Source organism: Vulpes vulpes, chromosome 10 (assembly GCF_048418805.1).
Source record: "Vulpes vulpes isolate BD-2025 chromosome 10, VulVul3, whole genome shotgun sequence".
In the NCBI taxonomy this organism is placed as follows: Eukaryota; Metazoa; Chordata; class Mammalia; order Carnivora; family Canidae; genus Vulpes; species Vulpes vulpes.
Genome location: NC_132789.1, coordinates 16,092,905 through 16,118,345, shown reverse-complemented (window position 1 = coordinate 16,118,345; position 25,441 = coordinate 16,092,905). Strand labels below are relative to the sequence as shown.

At 42.0% G+C, this 25,441-nt stretch overlaps 1 protein-coding gene across 7 annotated transcripts in view; it reads right to left on the bottom strand.

Annotated features, from left to right (window-relative positions):
* Positions 1 to 6,163, bottom strand: part of BICDL1 (BICD family like cargo adaptor 1) — a 109,849-nt gene extending 103,686 nt beyond the window's left edge. For 2 of the 7 annotated variants that reach the window (XR_011994655.1, XM_072722989.1), the window contains exon 1: positions 5,642 to 6,159. Coding sequence is in view for 4 of the 7 variants with exons in the window: in XM_072722989.1 (XP_072579090.1) it covers positions 5,642 to 6,070 (429 nt within the window). In the remaining 3 variants the exon portion in view is untranslated. Of the gene's footprint in view, positions 1 to 5,641 lie in introns of all 7 variants that reach the window. The other 5 variants (XR_011994653.1, XM_072722990.1, XR_011994654.1 and 2 more) reach the window with 3 other exon arrangements.
* Between the last annotated feature and the right edge of the window lie 19,278 nt (positions 6,164 to 25,441).

Genomic DNA, 25,441 nt, shown 5'->3' with positions numbered 1-25,441 from the left:
GAAAGCCTTAAGGGCCAGTGTACAGTTATACAAGAAAATGAAAACCAATCCCCTTACTTCACATCTAAGATGTGTCTAAAAAAGAGATCACTCCATTTCATCCTGTCATCTTATTCTCTTTTGCTGAGTGACTTGTTGATGTATCTAAAAGTCAAATTTATCCCCCAAAGATGAAAATATATCATGACAAAGCAGTCAAAATAACGTGCCAAAAGATAAAACCAGTGATCCAAAATGAAAATTCTGATCACGTTAGTAAAGGCAGTTTTTACAAAAATAAATGTATGGTTTCCCAGGTTGACAGTTTCTGGGAGATAACTCACTTGGATACAGTGTCTCTACTGTATTTGTTTAAAAATTACTTTATAGTTATACTTTATACAGCTTCAGTTTGGAGCATGTAAGGGAAAGGAAGGACAAGGGAGGGACTTCTACTCAACAGCATGAGAACTTTCTGCTTTATACTTCCCTCACACTGCTAAACTCCAAAAACGAGAATGTTTTAGTCACCGTAGAGACTTCAGAAAGATGAAATGCAAAAACAAATGCTAATTGCAATCCTAAAATTGTGATACTTGGTTTTATTCAGTTTTTCCAAAATGAGAAAGACTGAGCAGAAGGCAACAGCAAGAACTCAGTAATCACAGTGTTACTGAAAGGCCAGATAAATTAGGCTTGTGTTCTAAAAGAACAGAGAGACTTAAAAATATTCAGCAAACAGCTGTTAGTGAACAGCCCAACCAAGCAACTCAAACAATCCAATCCACTTGGAGTTGGGGGAGGGGTTGATACAGGTGGTGCTGATCAGTGTAGTCTGTCCTTATAGTTCTTTGGTCATGTGACAAACTTCCTAATTCAGGTTTCCCTGAACACTGAAAAAAAACAATCAAGACTCTCCTATTAACATACAGAACATACAGAATCTAGCCTTTTGTTTACTCAGAGAAAATAAAGGTTTCCTAAAATTGTATTTTCAACTAAGTGTTAAATTAACCAGGAAACTCTAGACAGCATATTAGAAGTATGACAGTCAGGGGTCATATGTCATTTTATTTTATATTATGTGTCATTGTATATGTTTTATTTAGTTTATATGCTATTTTAAAGTTAACATCTACACCTGAAACGAATAATAATGTTACATTATATATTAGTTATTTTTCAATAAACAAAAGAAGGAAAGTTAACAGCAAGACTGTCAAGGTCATCAAAAACAAGGAAAGTGTAAGAAAGTGTTACAGCAAAGACGAAATTAAGATAGGAAAACTAAATGCAATGTATTCAGGATGGGATCCTGGAATAGAAAACACAATAGGTAAAAACTAAGGAAAAACTAAAGAGTATATAGTTAACAATTTATCAGTGTTGATTTTTTTTCATTATGGCAAGTGTACCATAACAATACGTTAATAACAGGGGAAATTGGGTGCAGAGCATATGGAGACCTACTGTACCATCTTTCCATGTTTTCTGTAAATTTGAAACCATTCTTAAAAAAAATAAGGTTTACTGAAAACTCTGAAAAAATAAAATATCATCAGCCCATCTAACATTGGTTGTTACAGAAAATGGATTTCTGCAAAGAATCAAAAAAGCAACACCATTCTCCTAAGTCCAGGATATGGTTCTTGAAAAATACAATGAAAAAGTACCATTTTTAAAGTGGGCCAAGTATTGAATACAAATAAGGGCCTCTGGGTTTGCCTCCCCAAATCTACTAGTGACTGTCATTATGTGATAACTTTCATTTTACTTGTTTTGCCCTTTAAAAAACTATACTAGAATCATTAAGAACTGGCCTACGGAAGAGAGAAGAAAATGTAGTTGAGGAAAAAGACTATCTCTGCAGTAAGAGATAATTTACTCTCAGCTGGAATAGGAAAAAAGGGGATCTTGCATGTTAAAAACCAAAATATTTAATTTCTGAAGTGTTTAAATGCGAGTTAATGTCTTAGTTCACATTTTGGGGGAAAAAAACTAAGGACTTGGGTGGATATAAGACTTAAAAGCAAAATGGCTCACTGTAGATGCAGATTTTTTTTTAAATCTATAAAAAAAAAAAAACAACTCCGCATGTTGAGTGTGGAGCCATTGGAAGGGGATGGACTCACCCCCCAGAGATCAAGACCTGAGATGAGATCAAGAGTCCAGCACTCAACAGACTGAGTCACCCAGGTGTCCCCAGAAGAAATACATCTTAATAAATAACTTTAAGAATGGGGCACCTAGATGGCACAGTCCGTTAAGTATGGGATTCTTGATTTCAACTGGGGTCTGATCTCAGGGCCCTGAGATGATGGGAGCCAGGTGTGGAGCTCTCTCCTCCCTTGCCCCTCCCCCTACATTCTCTCTCTGTCTCTCTCTCTCTCTAAAATAAATAAATAAATCTTAAAAAAAGAAAACTTTAGGGGGCACCTGGTTGGCTCGGTTGGTAGAGTGTGAGACTCTTGGTCTTCAGTTGTGAGTCTGAGCCCCACTGTGGGCTAGAGATCACCTAAAAAAAAAAATCTTAAGGGGTGCCTGGGTGGCTCAGTCAGTTAAGCCCCAGACTCTTGATTTGGACTCAGGTCATAATCTCAGAGTCCTGGGATTAAGCCCCACATGGGACTCTGTGCTCGGTGGGGAATCTGCTTCAGGATTCTCTCTCCTTCACCCACCCCACAAATAAATAAATCTTTAAATAAATAAAATATTTTTAAAAATTACTTTAGAACTTTTAAGCATGTGGGAAAATAATTCTGTGAATGAATACAATATAGTCAATTTAAGGGTGGGGAAAAAATAATCAAAATCTTCCAGTCTTTCAAATTGAATTTAACCTTCATTTTAACCCTAAGAGATACACAGCTAAAAAATATTCTGTTAATCTTTAAACCATTAAGGACTTTAAAAAACGTGCCCTCAACGAGAGAGCAGTATAAAATCAAGACTTTATGTTTTATTTATTTTTTTAAGGTTTTATTTATTTATTCACGAGAGACAGAGAGAGGGTGGGGGGGCAGACACAGGCAGAGGGAGAAGCAGGGAGCCATGCCGGGAGCCCAAGGTGGGACTCAATCCCAGGACTCCAGGACCACGCCCCAGGCCGAAGGCAGGCACTAAACTGCTAAGCCACCCAGCGATCCCCAAGACTTTATGGTTTAAATGACAAAATAAGATCTTAGGTTTGGCATATAGAACTGGAAAGGTATTCAAATATTAACTAATGAATAGGTAGAAAAAAACCTTGACAGTGGCTTGTTGGTCCTCAAATTAGAATGGTGCCAATTTTGAAATAGTAAGGGAACAAAGGGGACTAAAGAAAAAAAGTCTCATTATTTAACAGTTAAGCCAACATTCTCTAGGAGTCCACTCGTGTTAATTTTTCAAACCAAATCTATGAGAAAATGTGTTTGACTCCACTGACATTTTGTGGAAAATTACAAATGCTTTTTAAAGTAAGGGCCAGTCCCCTACTCTTAAATATCTAATTTAATTGAAAATATAGCAAAGTGGCAGCGTTAGACTTCAGATAGTATTTTATCTAAAAATCTAAAATCTAGGCTGCCTAAAAAAATATACTGGGAGGAAAATTCACTTGCAGGTATCAAATGAAATCATTCTCTACTAGGTTTCTGTCAACTAACAAGAAATAAAAGAATTAACAAGGGAACAATGACAATATCTTTACGAGATATTTCTAAATGTACTTTTAAAAAAACTAAAAATTTTTAATGATCATCTTGAGATATACCTTGAAGAAATAGTATAACAGAACCTTCCAATACTCATCTGCAGGAATGATCAATTTTGTTATGTATACTCACACTTTTAAAAAAATAAACATTTTAAAAATGTGAGTATACATAACAAAATTTACCATCGTAACCATTTTACGTGTACAGCTGAATAGTGTTAAGTACATTCACACTCTTGTGCAACCACAACTTCCATAAATTAGAATAAATGTTTAACAGTAGAGTTCACATGGTAACCTGTAGAGGAATGAAGATTTTAAAAACTAGTTTAAGAGCTTTAAACTATTCTATTACTGTCCATTTGTTAATAACAAAAAGTCAAAGATTATTCTTTTACAAAGGAACCCTTCTTGTTACAGAATTTTTATTTTTCTTTTGTTGAAGAAATGTACAAAGGCTCTGCATGGAACCCAGGATGTGTGTTATTGCACACTAAGAATTACTCTGAAATCTATCAGTAATCAAACTGATATGTTCCTTTCAAGTTAGCTGTCTCTTCAATCAAGTCCCTCACTGAAAGAATTTAAAATCACAAGTATAAATCTCTGCAGTAGTCCTTCTATATAGAGTCATGTAACCGAATCCCATTTTTTTTAAAAAAAGACACCCTTTTATTTTAGACCTCTATTTCAAGTGAAAATTAAGCAATTCAATTCATTGGGTTGCTTTTTTGGCAGTCTACCTATAGGTTTCACAAACCACTTTTCAGAGAGGTATCTCAGGAGTTCATCGACTGGCAGACCTAGTTAAGAGGCCAACTGAACTACAGGGCCTTCACTGGTTTCCTGTTTTCCTTCCTAATTTGTGATTGATAGGTCACTAGACTACAAACACAGGCTTAAATCTTATTACAGAAAAGTTTCTGAATCTACATTCTGACTGTTCAACCAGTAGCATAGATACAGAAGCCGACTAGGGTCAATTTCACACCTTATTCAGGACTGTATTCTTGTAGCTAAGAAAAAGAACTGGTTGCAACCATACTGGGTAACATTAGTAAATGCACAGGCAGAAAAAAATAAGCTCCTCTCTACTGCCACAGATGCCCCCCCACCCCCTTTTGAAAAAAATCTCTTTGATTTTTAGAAAGGCTGGCATTCCATACCACTCTCAAGGCCCTTTTCCAGGAAAGGGCAAGAAAACAAACAGGCATAGCTCTGAAAGACTTTGGTCCAGAAAATTGGTAGAAATCTTAGACACTTTAAGAGGTATTTATAACAGCTAAAGTAATATGGTTCTCATAAATTGCACTGGCCATTGAATTGCATGCATGAGGCCCAGAACACAGAAGGGTACTGTTTAAATACAAAATACACATAAATACCGAGGTCCAAATTAAATCCACTACCAACAGTCACATGCTGAGCCCAGGCTTGCCTGATTTCTGCAATAGGACCACATTTCCTAATCCCTGAGTATTTGAAGGCTATATAAAGCTCCTTTAGGGGCAGTTGTTTCCCACAACTCTGAGCTGCCGAGAAGTTAAGACAAGGGCATCTGGAGGCCTTAACGCCAAAACTGGAAGGCTTTAGGCTAACACCCTGATTAGAGATTAACTACTCTGGAAACCTGGGGCATATTTTAAATGCTTCCCGACTTTCTCATTTCTGTGTGTAGACATCACCGCAGCGCTGTATAAATTAGCCATACTGTAAGCTCTATTTCAGATGCAGTGTACAGTACATATATAGAACGGCCCACAGCGGGTCTGGCTGGGGCTGTGCCTGGACTCATTTGCTGAAGTCAGGTGGATTCAGTGTTGTCCCGGCCTGATCACTGAAAACCTCCATCCTACCCCTCCGTCCGGGTGGTTTCCCGTAGAGGCAGCGTGAGCAAGGAAGGAATGGGGTGGGTGAGTGGCTCCCCACGCTTCCTACCCAGCCCACCACGAGGGACGTCCTCACCTCCAGCTTGTCTGTCAGCTCCTTGTGCATCTGCTCGTACTGCCGGCTCATGTCCTGGTTCCGCTCGAGCAGTGCCTTGCCCAGCCGGGCCGCCAACACGAGATCCTTCTCCTTCTGCCGGATCACCGACAGCAGCTCGGGATCCTGGGCGGGCGGCGGCTGCAGTTCGGACCCCTCGGCCGGAGGCCCGACCTCGGCCTGAGAATGCTCCCCCGGGTCTGACGGCCGTTCCCCGGCCGCCAGCAGCGCCAGCTCCTCCTCTAACGCCAGTTCCAGCTCCCCGGGGCCCCCGGGAAAGGAGATGAGGGCGGCGGCGGCTGGACTCCCGACTGCGTCCGCGGCCGCGGCGGGCAGCTCCATGCAGCAGGCGCTGTCCGGCTCGGCGGGTGCTGAAGCGCGGCCGGCCAAGCCCAGGCAGAAGGCGGACATGGCCCGCGCGCGCGGAGCCCGCAGCGGTGCGGCCCGGCCGGCGCGCGCCAGGCTGCAGGGGGGAGGGGCCCCGCCGCGCCGCCCCGCGCCCCGCGCCCCGCGCCTCGCCCCGCGCCGCGGCACGCGCCCCCCGGGTCCCCGCGAGCCCTGGGCGCGGCGCGCGCCGGCCCGCCCCTCCCCCGCGCCGGCGGCACGCGCCCCCTCCCCCCGCCCCGGGGCTCAGCCGCTCGGCGCGCGCTGGGGAAGAGGAGGGGGTGGCAAAGGGGAAAGGCTGAGGAAAGGAAGACCGAGGAGCAGCGAAGCGGGAGGGGAGGTTGCGAGGAACGCCGCCGCCGCCGCCGCCGCCGCCGCCGCCGCCGAGTTTTCAGCCGCCCTGTTGCTGCTGCCGCTGCCGCCGCCGGCCGGGCAGCGCCTCACGGGGCGGGCTGCGCTCCGCTGTCGCTGCGACGCTCGCTGCTGCTGTTGCTGCTGCCGGCGGCCGCTCTCTGCAGCCGCGCTCCATGTCCCTCGGCTCGGCGGCAGCTCCAGCAGCAGCGGCGGCGGCGGCGGCTGCTGCAGGCGCCGAGGCGGCGGCTCCACATCGCGCGCCGCGCAGCCGGGCGGGCTCCTTCCTGCCTCCCTCAGCGCCTCCCGCTTACCGGGCCGGCCGCACCCCGCCCCGGGCTTCCGGCCGCGCCCCCTTTCCCCGCCCCTTGCCGGCGCCTGACGCGCGCGGGCACCTGTTCGCCGCGCCCGCGCGGGATTCGCCGGCTCGCGGGTCTCCTCAGCAGCGCCCAGGTGGCGCCGGCAGCCTTAACCCCTGCGCCGCCTCAAGCCTGAGGGCGGCTGCGCGCGCCGCCTGCGGAGGCGGCTGGCGCAAGCCTAACGGTCCGGGCGGCTCCCCGGCGCGGCCACGCCCCCCGCCTTGCGCCCTCGTCGGGTGTGGGCCCGCCCCCGGCACGTTCACCTCGGGGTGTGGCCTCGCGCTCACCTCGCCGCGCGGCCCCGCCCCCCGCCGCGTTCCCACCTACGAGCGCGGCCCCGCCTCCGGGCTCGCGCCCACTCGGGGGTGGGCGTCTCTCGGGGCGGGTGGACGTCAGTTCTGTCGCGCCTTAGGTGGCCTCCGAGAGGACTGCGGACATTCTTCCAAGGCCGAGAGAGACTCGTGGCCACGGAATTTCGGCCTGGGCCCCCACCGGAGCTCGGCAGTCAGGAGGGGGAGCCCTAGAGAGCAAGAGCGGGGGAGGGATGACTTCAGAACCCCGGCATTTTAATGATGATGACTCAGGGATATGAGGGACCAGATGCCTTGGAGATCAACAGCCCCGAGAGAAACGATTATGTGGAGAAATAACGGAAACTGTTCGCAGATGGGAATATGAAGCAAAGAATCGCCGCGATCATGATTTTTGTCTATTAGGTACTTAGTATGGGCCGTGCCCTGTGTTGCGTGCTTTGCACTCGTTATCTTCGATAATCCTCACGAGAACCTGTCAAGTGGGCGCTGTCGCTCTCCGCATTGTACAGGCAGGAAAATTGAGGCCTCAAGAGGTCGAGTTAGCGGCCCAGGTCATTACGAGAGAGCGTATCCAGGCAGGCTGACTCCAGGGTTCCCGTAAACCATTCTTCTTTCCTTGCCTCACTCGTGAGAAGTCTCGAGGAAGATAAGTAGTAATTTGTGACCAAGGTGGCCTGGTGGCCATCAGGAAGCGTCCTGCAATGGTCAAAACGAGAATCGAAGAGCCTCCTGGGAGATTCCAGGCAGTTCTTGCTTTAACCAGACAGGTGATGCTCTGTCTCCTGTTTTCAGGAACAATCCCATCTGAAGCTAGAATTGGTCCCTCTTCTTTTCCTCTTTTTTTTTTTTTTAATTTTTATTTATTTATGATAGTCACAGAGAGAGAGAGAGAGAGGCAGAGACACAGGCAGAGGGAGAAGCAGGCTCCATGCACCGGGAGCCTGATGTGGGATTCGATCCCGGGTCTCCAGGATCGCGCCCTGGGCCAAAGGCAGGCGCCAAACCGCTGCGCCACCCAGGGATCCCTCTTCTTTTCCTCTTGAATAACAACCCACTTTTGAGTTAGGTCATACCTGGATTCTTTTCATCGCAGTGAGGTGGAAATTTCAGGACACCAAGAGGCTGAAAGGGGTCAAATGGCTTCTCCTGATTTTTATTCTCTATTAAATTCAGAGACTATCAATATTCTAGTGCAGACATGACTTTCTACCCTTAGACTGAACCGCGCGGGTCTGGTTTTGTTTGCTTGTTGATTGGAAAGGAGGCAGACAACTGAGGGATTCCCTCATCGATCTTAGAGCTAAATTTAGGAAGTTGATCACGGTACTGTTCTAGCAACAGTGGACTGTTCTCTTTTTATTATGCCCCCTTGAGGGGAAATTGCAGGCCCGCGGTGAGATCCAACTGCAACCCCCTTTGGTCTTTTTGGATCACACACACAAAAAAGATACATTTCTCCATAATCTATTTATAGAGACACAAATCTCAAGAGCAAATAGAAATCCTTATCAAGAAAAAGTTTCAGAGGGGGGAAAATCTTTCAAATGCTTTTAATGAAGCATATAACTTTAATATCTACACCAATAGTAATAGTGTGTAGGCATGTAGATGTACAAAAAAAAGGGGGTCAGCTCTTTATTTTTTCCTTGATGCAGACTTGGCAGCCTATTTTTCCTGAAAGGTCTTTGACTTGCCTTTCTTGAATTCAATGGCCCTACTCTACCAGACATACCTGTTAATGTGAAAACGAACTACAAATAACTCTACGTCCTAAATATTCTTCTAAACAATGTTCACTCACCTAAACGGACGAGGAGGTGATGATTTGCTATTGTATATTTGCCCTAAGCACTATCTTTCTGTAAACAGTCAAAGACCAGCTCAAGTTTGGAGAACTATTTAGGATCATGGTTATGGGGCGCCTGGGTGGCTCAGATAGTTAAGCATCTGACTCTTGATTTCAGCTCAGGTCTCAATCTCACGCCCATGAGTTTAAGCCCCACATTGAGCTCCACCCTGGGCATGGAGCCTGCTTAAAATAAATAAATAAATAAATAAATAAATAGATAAAAATAAAAACACTTAAACTTGTTACATGTTACTATAATGTATTTTTATGAAAATAAATATATATTCCCAATTTTTTTTTTAAAAGTGAGAAAAGTGGCAGCATTTTTCACTTACACAATTCTTTTTAATGTTTGACTTCGTAATAGAAAACTGGATTTTTATATCTGCTTCTCCTTTCAATTAGTGATATTTTATTTAGATTGAAATATATGAAGAAAATCTGGTCTCACAAAGATATAGTTAGGAAAAGAAGGAATATTTTAATAGCTTTTACAGATCTCTGTAGATATTTTTCCTTGATATTACATCAAAACTCGGCAAATAATAGCTTCTTAAAGATTATTTGCTATGTAGAATCTAAAACTTTATCAAGGAAATACACTAATCTATGTTTCACAACATGTATGATTGATTCTGTAACAGCACATACTGGTCATTTGGAAAATATCGGTTCACTAAACTGTACAGATCTTCCAAATATTGTAACATGTCATTATACTATATTTTAAAAATCAGTGTCATTAATATCACCACTAATCTCATCAGAAAAGTCTTCAAGTATTGGCAAGCTATCAAGCTCATTGAGGTGGATATGAATTTTTCAAAATCCTAACTTCCACCTAAAATCTCCAGTCTTGGGATGCCTAGGTGGCATCCTTCATTAAGCATTTGCCTTTGGCTCAGGTCATGATCTCAGGGTCCTGGGATCAAGCCCATGTCTGGCTCTCTGCTTGGTGGGGAGTCTGCTTCTCCCTCTCCCTCTCCCTCTCCCTCTGTGCTCACCCCCCACCTCAAATTAATTAATAAAGAAAAGCTCCAATCTTTTTTTAAAAAAGATTTTATTTATTTATTTATTTATTTATTTATTTATTTATTTGAGAGAGAGAGAGAGAGAGAGAGCGCAAGAGAGAGTACAAGCATGGGGGAGAGGAAGAGGGAGAGGGAGAAGCAGGCTCCTTGCTGAGGAGGAAGCCCCATATGGGGCTCAATCCCAGGACCCTGGGAGCATGGCCTGAGCCAAAGGCAGACATCCAACTGACTGAACCACTCAGGTGCCCCCAGTATTTATATTTTTAAGATTTTATTTATTTGAAAGACAGAAAGAGAGCACCAGTGGGGGTGGGGGAGCAGAGGGACAAGGAGAAGTAGACTCCCCACTAAGCAGGGAGCCTGATGATGTGGGGCTCAATCCCTGGACCCTGAGATCATGCATGACCTGAGCCGAAGACAGACGCCTAACTGACTGAGCCACCTAGGCCCTCCCTAGACAATTAGTATCATTAAGAAGTTAGTTTTGCTATTATTAACAAAGTTAGAATTACTAGCATTGGAATTATTATGAAAATAGTGTTTATTTCATAGATTCCCTGAAGGAATCTTCGGGACTTCCTGGAGTTTGTGAATCACACTTAGAGAACTGTTGGCTTAGAGCCTTTTAAAATCCTCTGGTTGGCCTTGACTTAGAAGAATGAACAAGTACCTGCCTACATGGAAATTAGTGCCAGGAATCAAAACTCGTCAAAGCAAAGTTATGAAAACCCTCAGGCTTCTGAGAAGCTTATTGTTTAGCCTATTCTGCTTTATACTATAATGATAATATCCGAAATATATTTAGCATTATATTCCTTACATCCTTTATATGACATCTGATTTAATCCTCATAATCACTCCATAATGCTAGTATGGAACACCAATATATGATGCTAGTAGTTTAGGCCCATTGGACCCTAAAGTGCTTGCCTGAGTTACTATGCTTCACTTTACATTTTTATCATTTACATATTACTTTAGATATACGTGCATTAGCATTGCTTTTGGTAACTCGATATTCTGGTTAAACCTGGGTACAACCCATCTTAACATACCATGGATGGATTTCTGCATGAGCGCTGTTACATCACTAAGGGCAAGTGTGAAATTGTCTTTCTTTAGAGATCCTGATATTTCCAAATATGACAACACTCATCAAATTTCCCCCCAGTTGTTTACTTTTTATTAACATCTTGATCTGCAAAAACTGGAAAGTGTAAAAGACAAAATATTTTCCAGAAAATTTGTTTTTGAAAAGTCAGGTGTTGAAGAAGCATGAAAAACTGGCAAACCATGTGATAAAGCAGTTCTGAGCTTGGTATTCTCATTCAGCAATTACAAGTGTGTGTGTGTGTGTGTGTGTGTGTGTGCGCGCACGCGCTTTTTCAGTTGTATATTTTATTTATGAACTCGTCGTGGGAACATAAAAGTCTCAAAGATTCCTCAAATGTTACCCAAAAGCTTTTTATATTTTTTGGAGACGAATTGGTTCAACATTTTGCAAAATGTAGTGTGTACACCCCTAGTGATTCTCAATTTGATTTTTAAGGGTAAAACATTAACTTCCATGGCTGGCATTCACTAGCATCAGCCTTGCCTGGTGTGGGAGTGTGTTTCCTCTGCTCCCCATTATAGTGCCTCCCTTTCCCTGCATGGACCCCTCCCAAGCCCCACCTAAATCCCAGCTGCCCTCTCATCAATAGGTTTTCACCTTTGATCGCCCCCTCACATCTTCCCCCTTACCCCTCCCAGGGTCCTCTCCTGGATCCTCAGCCCACACTTCTTGTAACCTTATTCCCAGATTAACATTCTGCCTAAATTTCCACTTCCAACCTCCCCATCCCCCATCCTGCTAGCCACTAGTTTCTCTCAGTACCAGCTACTTTACTTATTTGAATTCTCATCTTGCCCCTGCCCTGATGCCCTCTCCTCTGAACTTCTATCCCTTCCCACCACTATTCCTGTCCACTTTTTTCAGGTGAGAATTCCCCTCTCCCAAGGATTTTTTTTTTAAGATTTTATTTATTTGTTCACGAGAGACACAGAGAGATAGAGGCAGAGACATAGGCAGAGAAAGAAACAGGCTCCCTGTGGGGAGCGCGATGTGGGACTCGATCCCAGGACCCTGGGATCATGATCTGAGCCAAAAGCAGACACTCAACCACTGAGCCACCCAGATACCCCCAAAGATTTGTTTTAACACTTCAGGTCCCCTGTCCTTTTACCTCTGCCCATTATACCCTGGTTACAGTTATTTTCAGCCTCAGACTCCTCTCTGTCCCTTCTCATCAGGCATTTCCATCTTTACCCTCCATGATTAAGAGCTTGGACTCCTGAGCCAGGCTTCCCTGACTTAAGAGTTGGGTGATTGATCTGGGACCTATATGCCTCAGTATCCTCATTTAATTGTTCTTATCTAATGAGGTTGTTATAAAGACAAAAAGATTTCACACCTGTAAAGCACTTAAAATGGTTCTAGGCACATGGTAGCACAATGTGGGTGCTTGATAATCAAATGTGTAAAACAACCGAGCACAGATCTTTCCCTCTGACACCATGATCTTTCTTAACTTTTATGTTTGTTTTCTTTTCCCCCATATACGTATTTCCTTTTAAAATAAATGCATTAAATTATGGGGTGCCAAAAAAAATTATGGGGTGCCTGGGTGACTCAGTTGGTTAAGTGTCTGCCTTTGGCTCAGGTCCTGATATCAGGGTCTTGAGATCAAGCCCCACATTGGGCTCCCAGCTCAACAGGGAGTCTGCTTCTCTCTCTTCCCCTGACCTTCCCTCTGCTTATGTGCACACACTCTCTCAAATAAATAAAATCTTAAATAAAATAAATGCATTAAATTAAAAATTATAATATAGGTGGCAGCAGGTATGGCAAAACCATAGTGCCATGCAAATGATTAAAGTTGAGGTATAGTAGAATTATTGAAAGTGACAATCTGGGGTTCCTGGCTGAGATCTGCCATTAACCAGCTAAGTACCTTGGAACAAGGCATTCAACATGCTAGGGCTTAGTCAGTTAAGCATCAGACCCTTGATCTCACTCAGGTCTTGAACTCACGGTCATGAGTTTGAACCCTGCATTGGGCTCCACACTGCGTATGAGCCTACTTTAAGTAAAATAAAATAATAAAATAAAATAAAATAAAACAACAGGTTGCTAAATTTGACCATGCTGTTGCCTGAGAAAGTTATAGATGGGCTGGCTCTGCACAAGAGAGGCCATGATGTATGTGAGCCCAAGGGTATTTTTGGCTGGTTTCAGGAATTCCTACCAGGAAACCAGCCCAGCTAGAGCCATACCACTTAGGTAAACAAACAGATAAACAACAACAAAACTCTTCTGTTTGTGGCTGACTTACTCCCTATTCTCCCCTCCCTCTTCTAATGATGTGACTGTCTTCACTGCCCAAACTCATCAGAAAATGACTGCTTTATGTTCAAGGGTTGGCTATTTTTGGTTCTTCCAAAGCCCACACCTAGAAAGATTTGTGATTTAATTTTCTTGCTGTTCATGTTTTCCTGCTTCTTTTTAGCAATCTTGGCCTAAACATACTGCTGATGTGTTTTGCTGCATATATATCATTCATCTGATGCTATTTTTAGACATTTCCTCCTTTTATTTCATTTTAAGGATTTGCCAAACATTTGTTGCATGTTGTCCTTTCTGCATCAGGTTCTGGCTTAATCTGTTTGGCAGGCAAGTTATTTGTATCTATTGATACTGCTCATAATAACAATTTCTTAGGGATCCCTGGGTGGCTCAGCGGTTTAGCGCCTGCCTTTGGCCTAGGGTGAGATCCTGGAGACCCAGGATGGAGTCCCAAATCAGGCTCCGGGCATGGAGCCTGCTTCTCCCTCTGCCTGTGTCTCTGCCTCTCTCTCTGTGTGTCTTTCATGAATGTATAAATAAATAAAATCTTTTTAAAAAAATCTTAAAAAAATAATTTCTTCAGTGAATTTACACCATTTTTCCTTGTCCATTTAAAGGAAACTGATTGTAGAAATGGTATATCATCCAGTTGCCAGGCCAACTGAAAACTTCCACTGGTGGGTAGGTAAAATAACTTTAATCTATTTTTCGTAGTTTGTGTTATCATTGCTACTATTGTCCTTGCTTTTAGTAAAAAGTCTTTGTGGTCCTCTTGAAATTTTCCTGTTATCAGAAGAAAAATTGTCATTTTCTGAAGGGTCAAGGTTTCACTGCATGTCCTATAGAACGTAGCTATGTTTGTGTCTTCTGGAGTGTATGTGTAGGTGTGAGATATGTAGGCATGTTACGTGTTCCTGGAAGATAGCTGGAATAACACACCAGCTAATATAATTTAATTTCTAATTAACAGCAACTAGAAGAACTACGTTTTTGTTGGTGATTAAATATTTTTATGGGTGAATTTAATTTTTTTAAATTCATAAATTATATTAGTGCTTGGGTGGTGCAGTTTGTTAAGCACCTGACTCTTGGTTTTGGCTCAGGTCATGATCTTGGGGCTATGAAATTAAGCCCTGCATTGGGATTTGTGCTTGGCATGAAGTCTTCTTGAGATTCTCCCTCCCTCTCCCTCTATGCCTCCCACTCGTGCTCACACTCTGTCTCTCTCAAATAAAATAAATCTTTAAAAAATAATAAAATTCCCAAATTATAAGAAAAGTCAGTGAGTTGTATAGTTTATCAAGACAGTGGGCAGTGAGTATCTACTGAATAACCATCAGAAATTGTTATGGACTTGGTATTAAAATATGAGACCATAGGATTTATGAAAACATGATCCCTATCCTTAAGGAGGATTCTATCATTGCTTGTGTAAGAGAGTGTGGTCAGGCTGGGCATCCACCAGTCACTGTGGCTTGTCTGTAGCTTACATCAGAGGAAATACATATATAGTGGTTAAGAACATAACTTCCAGGGGAAGACCCAGTTTCAAGCTAAGGCTTCACTGGTTAATAGCTGAATAACCCTGGGAAAATTAGCTAACCTCTGTGTAACCAGGTATTGTGTAGTAAATAATTTTGTTCACTAATATTTTTATTCACTAATGTTTTTAAGACCTAGTACAGTGCCTAACATATAGTAGGAACTAGATAAATTTTTATGATGAATGAATATGCATGTAAAACACTAAGACATTACTTCTTCATAGTCAGTGCTCACTCAATAAGATGTTGAAAAAGGATCCTGATCTCAGAATGCCAGATTTATCACAGATTAACATGGTCTATATAGTTTGTATTAAGCTCTTCATTTACTTAGAACATTTATTGTTCTGTGGTGTTTGGTTGGTTTTTCTACAGGTAAAACAGAGGCATATATGCTATGGTACTTGTACTCAAAAGGTTTAAAATTTAATAAAGGATAGAAAACATGAACAGAAATAACTATAGGGGCACCTGGGTGGCTCAGTAAGTCAAGCATCAGACTCTTGATTTCAGCTCAGGTCATGATCTCAGGATCGTGAGAGATCAAGCCCTGCATTGGGCTCTATGCTCAGCAGGGAGTCTCCTTGAGATTCTTTCTCTCCCTCCCTCTCATTTGCTCTCTCAAATAAATAAATCTTAAAAAAAAAAAGAAGTAACTATAAATATACAGTTGATGTGTCAACAAGTTTGAGTTTGAATTGCGTGGGTCCACTTATACGTGGATTTTTTTTGATAACTGCAGTACAGGATTGTAAATATATTTTCTTTTCTTTTTGATTTAATAACATTTTTCTTCTCTAGCTTACTTTATTATAAGAATACAGTCTAGAGGGCAGTCCCGGTGGCGCAGCAGTTTAGCACCACCTGCAGCCCAGGGCGTGATCCTGGAGACCCTGGATCGAGTCCCATGTCAGGCTCGTATGATGCCTGCTTCTCCCTCTGCCTGTGTCTCTGCCCCTCTCTCTCTCTGCCTCTCTGTCTCTATGAATAAATAAATAAAATCTTAAAAAAAAAAAAAAAGAATACAGCCTAGGGGTTCCCAGGTGGCTCAGTCGGTTAAGCGTCTGACTCTTGGTTTTGGCTTAGGTCATGATCTCAGGGTCATGGGATCCAGCCCTGGATTAGGCTCTGTGCTCAGTGTGAATGGAGTCTATTTGAGTTATTCTCTCTCCCTCTCCCTTTGCCCCTCCCCCCACTTGCACGTGCACCCTCAAAATAAATAAATAGAATATTTTTTAAAAGTCTATAATATAAATAACACACAACATATGTGTTAACAGTCACATATGTTAATGTGACTGTTTATGTAAGGCTTCTGCCCACTGGCAGGCTATTAGTAGTTCCATTTTGAGGGAGTCAAAAGCTATACACAGATTTTTTTACTGCTCTGGGGGTTGGCACCCCTAGCCCCTGTGTTGTTCAAGGGTCAATTGTAAGTAGTATTGAGTTATAGTAAACAGTATATGAAACACATTATAAGTTAAACTATATAGTTTTTGGAATTCAGAGAAGGAAGAGATTGATAGATAACAGTGGCATAAAAGTAAAAGTGTGCTTTTTTGTTATCACTGTGAGCTGGCAATTCTAAACAGTGTTAATGGCAGCAAGCTCTCACCTCCCCTTGGCATGCCATTGACCATGTTTGACAATGGCGTGCCAAATATTGTAATGAATGGTTCATGAGATTGGCCCTTAAAAGACAGAAGATTCCATAGACAAATATGGAAGGCAAGGCAATTAGATGGAATAGCTTCTCCGAAGAAACAGGCCAGGAAGTTGTCTTGGAGAAGAGCAAAGGAGGGGAAGAATAAGTTGGAAAAAAGGTAGGTTGGTCCTAGCTTGAGGAAGAAGGAAAGATGCCATTTATTGAGTGTCTACTCTAGGCACCCAAGGATTGGGGGGATCCCTGGGTGGCTCAGTGGTTTAGCACCTGCCTTTGGCCCAGGGCACGATCCTGGAGTCCCGGGATCAGGTCCCACATCAGGCTCCTGGCATGGAGCCTGCTTCTCCCTCCTCCTGTGTCTCTGCCTGTCTCTCTCTCTCTCTCTCTCTCTCTATGTCTATCATAAATAAATAAATCTTTTTTTTTAAAAAAAGGATTGGCTTACATTGTCTTGCTTGAACCTTACAACAACCGTTTCAGATGAGTATTTTTACCCACACACTATAGATGAGGAAACTGAGGTATTGAGAGGGTGAGGGTCTTACCCCAAATCTTGCAACCAGTTAAGGGGAACATTGGGAGTTGCTTATGTAACCTGTGGTCTCTCCATCTATCTAGTGTTGAATGTTAAAGATAACAAGGAGCCATTGACATGTTAAAACTGGAAAGTGATCTGAATAAGTAGTTCAGGAGGATTAATGTGGCACTGTTGTTAAGGATGAACTCAAGGTGGAGGTTGGGAATCTGGAAGACCAGCTGGGCTGAGGATGGAACAGTCTAGGTGGAAGATACAATGGAAATGAAAAAAGATGTCAGAATAAAGAAAGAATTGCTGGGATTTAGAGACTGATTGGATATTTGGGAGTGGGAGTGAGGAAGAAGGAGGATGCAGAGATGCCTCTGAGGTTACTAACCTGGGCAACAGAATGATGGTGCTATTGCCAGAAACAGGAAAGCCAGAAAAAGAGAGATAATTACAGAATTAGGTCCTTTTATTTGGTTATGGCCAGGGACATCTGGCCTAGGCAGAGAAATAAGACAAGTATGTAATCAGTATAAATATAGCAATTATGAGTGAGTTGTTGATGAGATATTGGGTTTGGAATTGTATCAGTGGGCTTGTAAATGAAGAATTTTTCATCTGGAAGGAAGCTTCTTAAAGGAAGTTACACTGGGTGGAGAAGGACTAGAATATTTGACAGGAAGAGAAAAGTTGTCTGTGTTTAGAAAAATACTTGTGGAGACCTGGGGGTAGGAAATAAAGAGGTAACCATGGCTCCTTGCCTTGGGAATGCAAGCCCCTCTCCTTCACCAGGCCTGTGTAACCGTGGGCAGAGTGACCACTTTTCCCATCTTCCCAGAGCTCCATCTGCAGCAAAGCACATGGGGCTTCTCTTCCCAACAGCCCACTCTATCCAGCCTCCCCCCACCCCCATCTAATAAAAGAAAGGATTAGGAAGAAAAGCAGGCCTTCCTGATGGATTTAGATAATAATTGCATAGAAGAAAGCTATATGCATGTTTTATTATATATTTGCATTAAAAAAAATCAAGAGTCTAAAAAAAAAAGTAAAATATCAAGAGTCTACAAAGGCTTATATTCACGAAGACATATGAAATTACCCAATTAAAAGAAGAGAAGATGGCCAGGACTTGAAAACTGGTTACAGAATTTAATTTACTTGAAGAAAAAAAAAAAAAAACTAAGCAATACGTCAAAGGTATAAATCTGCATTTCCCGGGGGTCTCAACTGAGTGAGTCAGCTTTTTTTAGTAAGTGGGTCAGAAAACTGCTAATCCTATAATGATTTTGTTCAACAGCACTCAGCTGGTAGATTGTTCCTTGCAGATCTAAAAAAACCAAGTATGTTAAGATGGCCAAAGTAGATGTCAACCCTATCAAATTGCTTTGTTTATCAACCATGAATAATGCATTCATTTTCTTTTTCATTTCTTTTTTTTAAAATGACTTTATTTATTTATTCATGAGAGACACAGAGAAAGAGGCAGAGACATGGGCAGAGGGAGAAGCAGGCTCCCTGTGAGGAGCCCGACATGGAACTTGATCCCAGGACTCCAGGATCATGACCTGAGCCAAACACAGACGCTCGACCACTGAGCCACCCAGGTGACCCTATATTTATTTTCTTGACTGAAAGTCTGTCCTTTTAATAGGCAAGTAAGGACAATATGGCATGTGGTTTTACTTGAAATGTTCTGTTCTTTGTTGCACAACTCTGTGGTATAACTGATACCTGACATCACAGAGTAGGGAGTCTTAAACAGATTAAATCCAACAAGACAAGCCATTGCCCTAAATGAGGACAAATAAAGGAGTTGACATATTGGTTTTGTGGAAACAGAGCTCAGATTTAAAAACACAAGCCATGAGTCAGCATGGAGGAGGTTTTCGTTTGATTGATTTTGTGTGTGTGTGTTATTTTAAGATTTATTTATTTGAGGCCAGGGAGGGGCAGAGGGAGACACTCTCAAGCAGACTCCCCTGCAAACTTAGAGCCTCTTGGAGATGATGCAGGACTCAATCTCGAGACCCTGAATCATGACCTGAGCTGAAATCAAGAGTCAGATGCTCAACCTGTTGTGTTTCTGTTTTTGCTTTTGTTTCAGTTGTGGTAAAATACACACAACATAAAATTTACCATTTTAACCATTTTAAGGTGTACAGTTCAGTGGCATTAAGTACATTCATATTGTCAAGCAACCATCACCACCATCCAGCTGTAGAACTCTTTTTGTCTCACAAAACTAAAACTCTGTTCCCATTAGACACTAAAGCCCCATTCCCTTCTCTCCCCTGCCCCTGGCCATCACTATTGTCCTTTCTGCCTGTACAAATGTGACTACTCTAGGTACCTCACATGAGTGGGATCATGCAGTATTTGTCCTTTTGTGATTGGCTTCTTTCACTTAGCATAATGTCAACAAGACTCATCCATGTTGTAGCATCTACTGGAATTTCCTTCCCTTTTAAGACTGAATAAGATTCCATCGTACATATAGACCACATTTTGTTTTTCCATTTATTGGTTGATGGACTTCTGGGTTGCTTCTGCCATTTGGCTATTTTGAAAAACACCACCATGAACACGGGTGTACAAATATCTCTGAGTCCTTTCAAATTGCTTTCAATTCTTTGAGTATGTACTGAGAAGTGGAATTGTCAGATCATATGGTAATTCTATTTTTAATGTTTTGAGGAAGTACCATTCTGTTTTCCATAGTGATGGGAGAGCTATTTTTAAGTCATTGGACATCAGGTGCATTTATTCTTTCCTTCCTTCATGCTCATTCTTTCAACAAACATTACTGAGGACTTGCCTGACTGTGCCAGGCTCTGAGAAGTTTACAAATATGACTAGTTTGACAGTACAATAAAGATCTATAAACTAATATACAATGTCTCAGGATAGAGAGATACAGTCACTCCTCAGCCAGAGCAAGGCTTGAATTCAGGGGTTCAACACAATTTTTAAGAACATTGTCTACCAGAAGAGAAGTTGGTTTATATGAAAGCATAGAATAAGGACATACAGGGGTAAATATCAGGAGAGGAATCCTATTAAAATATGGCTCAGCAATGGACTCCTAGTATTACAGAGTCATCCCAAGAAGGGCAGAATGTATCTAAAAAAGGAAGCTGAGAGATGCTTGTTTAGCTCATTTATCTAATTCTCTTCATTCTAATGATATGTTCCTTAAGCTTTGTGTGTATGTGTGTGTGTGCGTGTGTGCGTGTGTGTGTGTGTTTAAATAATCTCTACACCCAGTGTGAGGCTGGAACTCACAAGGCCAAGATCAAGAGTCACATGCTCTACCGACTAAGCCAGCCAGGTGTCCCCTTAAACTGTGTTCTGATTGCAATTTGGCTTCTCTGCCCTAAAAAGGGGGGGATGCTTTAGTCATGCCAGTCTCAGCATTGTGATATTAGAGAGTTTAAATTTCTCATCATAAATTAATAATTTAGCCTCCCAGTGTTGAATGTAGCACTTAGTAAGCTCTAATTAATGTGAGTTCAATTAAAAAATATAGACCAATTCTTGATGTCCTGGCAAAATCAAGCGTTTTAGCTTTTTAATCCTTCAGATCATAGACCAGGGCCAAGCCACAGATGTCTCTGAACATCAGGTTCCTTATGTGACAGTGGAGATTAAAATAGTGCCTACCTTTTAGAGTTGTTGTAATGATTAAATAAGTAGCTTTATATACAATGTTTGGAACAGTGCCAGGTACATAATAAGTGCCACCTAAAGGTTGAATCCTGTTATTAATAGGAAATTCTCCAAGATGTTCTTACATTATGATATTTCTTGATAGAAACAGTCTGACCTCACAGAGCTCACATTCTTCTTTTCTGTTGGAATCTGCATAGTTCATATGCAAAGTGCAAGCAAAGTTGTGAGACTTATTTTGGTTGCCTATTTTTAACTTCTTTTTTTTTTTTTTTTTTTTTTTTGTGCCCATCCCTCTGCTTCTAAGCACCTCACACTGCAGGATTTTCTGCCATAGTAAGATGAAGCCAGTGCCCCCCCAAGCAGTACCCCTAGCACTGGCCTTCACATAACTATCTTGCAAGTTACTAGGATTTGGCAGGGTTACTGTGACCAGTATGAGAAATTTATTGATGCCAATGAAGTCATGACTGATAATGATTATATGTATGTGTATGTTTTAACCTTCCCAGAAATTTATTGCCAACATCCTAATGAATGCTTTCAAATTATAGAATTTAACTGACTGAGATTAGTTTAGGGGGAAAAAACCTTTGGGGTCATATGAGGCCTATTCAGTGCCACCTCTCAGGTGTACTGTTTTCTTTCCATTGTCCCTCTTTTTTAAAAAAATTATTTATTCATGAGAGACACACAGAGAGAGGCAGAGACATAGGCAGAGGGAGAAGCAGACTCCTCGCAGAGAGCCCGATGCAGGACTCGATCCCTGGACCCCAGGATCATGCCCTGAGCCAAAGGCAGATGCTCAACTGCTGAGCCACCCAGGCCTCCCTCTCCATCATCCCTTTAAAAAATTCTGAGCCATTACAGAAAAAGAACTTTTGCTTTTGTGTGAACTGGATTTTATGAGATTTGCAGGACTTTGGGTGAGACTAGGGAAATTCTTGGGCTAAACTACCAGTTTCAGGAGCAAGTAGGCTGCTGAATAATAAGTATGACGTACTTTGGGATGGGAGGCAGAAGAGTAATATGAACAGAAGCTGATCTGAGTCTAGGACAGGCACAGGCTATTTCTTTTGGGGGAAACTAGGCTTGGTCCAGAGGGCCTGATGTGAGGAGAGAGACTAACCACTATCCATTTGGCTACTTTCTAATTATGAGTCCATATATGAAGCCCAAACTACAGATGGTTCAGAGAGTCATGAAATATGGTTAAACAATTGGTAAATAGAACTTAAAGAAAATGTGAATGAATGGCATTATTTAACCTGAGATGGTAATAACATACCCTGTGTTATTTTACTGGAAGTGGTTGTATTAGTGTTCTCCAGAGAAACAGGACGAATAAGATACATATATAAGAGGATATTTATTGTAGGAATTGGCTCACGTGATTATGGAGGCAGAGAAGTCCCACGATCTACCATCTGCAAGCTGAGAGCCAGGAAAGCTGATGTAATTCAGTCTGACTCCAAAGGCCTGAGAACCAGGAGCACCAGTATCCGAGGGCAGGAGAAGGTGTATGATCCAGTTCAAGCCAAAAAAGTAATACACCCCACCTCTGCTTTTTTGTTCGGTTTGTGCCTTCAACAAATTAGGTGATGCCCACCTGCTCTGGTGAGGGCAATCTTCTTTATCAGTTTACTGATTCAAATGTTAATCTCTTCAAGAAACACTCTCACAGATGCTCCAGAATTAATGCTTCTCCAGCTCTCTGGGCTTCCCTTAGCCCAGTCTGGTTAACATATAAAATTAACCTCCATAGCAATGATCAATTGCTCTCCATTTGCACTGAGGATGTTAATTCAAATCAAAGAAAACTTTGTGAAAATGCTCATTGCCTGACTCTGGAATCATGCACTGAGCTTACTGACTCTGTACTGCTTAAGAAGTTGGAATGGGGGGCACCTGGGTGGCTCAGTGGTTGAGCATCTGCCTTTGGCTCAGGTCGTGATCCTGGGGTCCTGGTGAGTCCTGCCTCATGCTCCCCACAGGGAGCCTGCCTCTCCCTCTGTCTAAGTCTCTGCCTCTCTCTGTGTGTCTCTCATTAATAAATAAATAAAATCTTTATTTATTTATTTAATTTATGATAGTCACAGAGAGAGAGAGAGAGAGGCAGAGACACAGGCAGAGGGAGAAGCAGGCTCCATGCACTGGGAGCCCGACGTGGGATTCGATCCTGGGTCTCCAGGATCGTGCCCTGGGCCAAAGGCAGGCGCCAAACCGCTGTGCCACCCAGGGATCCCCAAATAAAATATTTAAAAAGAAAAAGAAAAGAAGTTGGAATGGTGAGCTAGGACCTAGTTTATATAGGATGGCTTGCTTACGAAGGGTATGGCCATGGTGAACATCCAAATATGAATGAGTAATACACAAATGAGCTTTTTATTAATCTCTTCTGCCGTAGCACTTTATTATAATTAACCATAAAAACAGAAGTTAGTCTGTGTCAACCTAAGCTGATTCACTATATTGGACATTTATGTCAACATGTAGTAATAACATTCTCAGAAAGTTTTGCCCTTAATTTAGCACTTAGGTTATTAGGGTAATTGGGCTTCTTTGAATTGTTGAAAAACATCAGGATGGTTGATTTCAGCTGCAGGAAGTTTTGAAAGTAAAAAGTGAAGGGTACAATTCTATATCAAAGACAGTCACAACTGCCATGATAAAAACTAGTTTCCTTGTCACATAAATGGTATTTGACTTTAAAGCTAAGAGTAAGTCTCCAGGCCTTTAGTTGGGTTGTAGAAGCTCACTAGATTTTTGTGTAATAGGTATTACAAATTACATATGACCTCAAACTGTTATTTTAAGGAATGAACCCTAGACCATTTCCTAGGGCTGGGGAAGCCTTTCTATGTTGAAACTACCTGCGAAAAGAGTGAAAAGTTCATTGCTCATACAAGTTCAGGTCCCTAACCTCACTTACCTTCCATTAACTTTTCCCTTGAAATTTTGAGTGAGTGGAACCCTCTTCTGGGTGGGTGCAAATATAGGAGCCAGAGGAGAAAGAACAGAGAAATTAAAGCGGAAATTGTTTGAGCAAGGTGTCAGATCAGAACCAGCTGTCTCAGTAAGCTAGCAAGCTTTTATAGAATCAGAAACTTGGGAACCTATATTTTTCAACTGGCTTTTTTCTTTTCTTGTTTTTGGTACTTCCTGTGTTTACTAGTGAAGCCTCTTTTGAAAATTATAGATGATCTCATCTTTGCCAAAGGGAACAAAGGAAAGGAGGTTTTAAATTTGTCTCTGTTTCTACCAATTAAAGGGAGAACTATGGAGAAAGTCAGAGGTGCCCTGGAGTTTTTTGTTTGTTTTGTACTGTTTTTTGTCAATTTTTTTCAATGAATTGAAAGTCAGGCAAGTCATTTTAGATAAAGAATTGTTGTACCAAACTGAAAACATATACAGTATCACACACAACTGCTCTACCAGCTTTAACTGTCTTACAGCTAACTGACCATTGAACCATAACAATGTAACCTTTAGGGTTGATTGATCTTTTCAGAACACATTCTTGGGATTGTCTAGCACAGTCATCTAATATTATTTAAAATGATCATTAAAAGTGAGTCGTCTAGGGGCACTTGGGTGGCTCAGTTGGCTGAGTGTCCGGCTCTTGATTTGGCCTCAGGTCATGATCTTGGGGTCCTGGGACTAAGCCCTGTGTCGGGCTACAAGGTTGGCAGGAGTCTGCTTGAGGATTCTCTCTCCCTCACCCTGCTTATGTTCTCTCTCTCTCTCTCAAATAAATAAATAAATCTTTTTAAAAAATGAGTTGTCTATGGTAGAAAGTTCTGTTATTTATTTTTGAAGGCTGCTTCCCAACCACTGTGCTACAGTTCTGCTTATTTTAGGAAGCATGCTTATGATTTCGCTATTAATATATTCAGTATCAATTATCCACTTGCACACAGCTCTGTGTGGGTGAGTTGCAGAGTTGAGAATTTCCTTAAGAAAATGAATTCTGAATTTTAAGTTTACTTTTATCACTTTCCCGTTTCATCTGGCTACCTGGGATGAAGAAAAGCTCAAAAGACATCTGCTGCTGCTTTTAACTTTTGGTTTGAGTCATGCAGTTTGGATTTAACTTTAATAGGAACAGAAGAAATAAACCCTGAAGTGTATGTGTTCTTCCAAATTTATAGGTTCTAGACAAGAAGCCCGAGTTTTTTTAAAAAATTCATAAGGGAGGCACTTTTCATTCCTGTTATTGGAAATCTCAGGAATGGTTTACCCCTGCTATCTGAAAGTTTGCTTTATGCCACCTCGCTTTTATGAAAGACTTAACAACAGTACCTATTTCAATTGAAAGAAATCTGAAGAGGATTTTTGCTTTCACAAAATGGTAATTGTTTATTTGCTTTATATCAATGTGGCTCTACTTTTGGAGCAGGGGTGGAGTGGGGAGCAGAAACCTGTATTGCTCAGCCTATTACAACGAGGCCCACAAAATGATGTAACTGTTATATTCTTAACAAAGTTTTTTTTTTTTTTCAATTCTACCTAACTTCCCCTCCCTGTGTCTTCCTCTCCCCTGTCAGCCCCAGCTTTCCCCTTATCATTCCAAAGATATCCTCATCCATTTCAGCATGGTAATGAGCTGGCCCCCTGAAGGCTTGAATTTCTTTCATCACAGAAACTATTTCTCAAAGTCCTGTTTGTGATTAACTAACCTTGGCAGTTAGGGTAACAAAAGGTGAAGCAGTT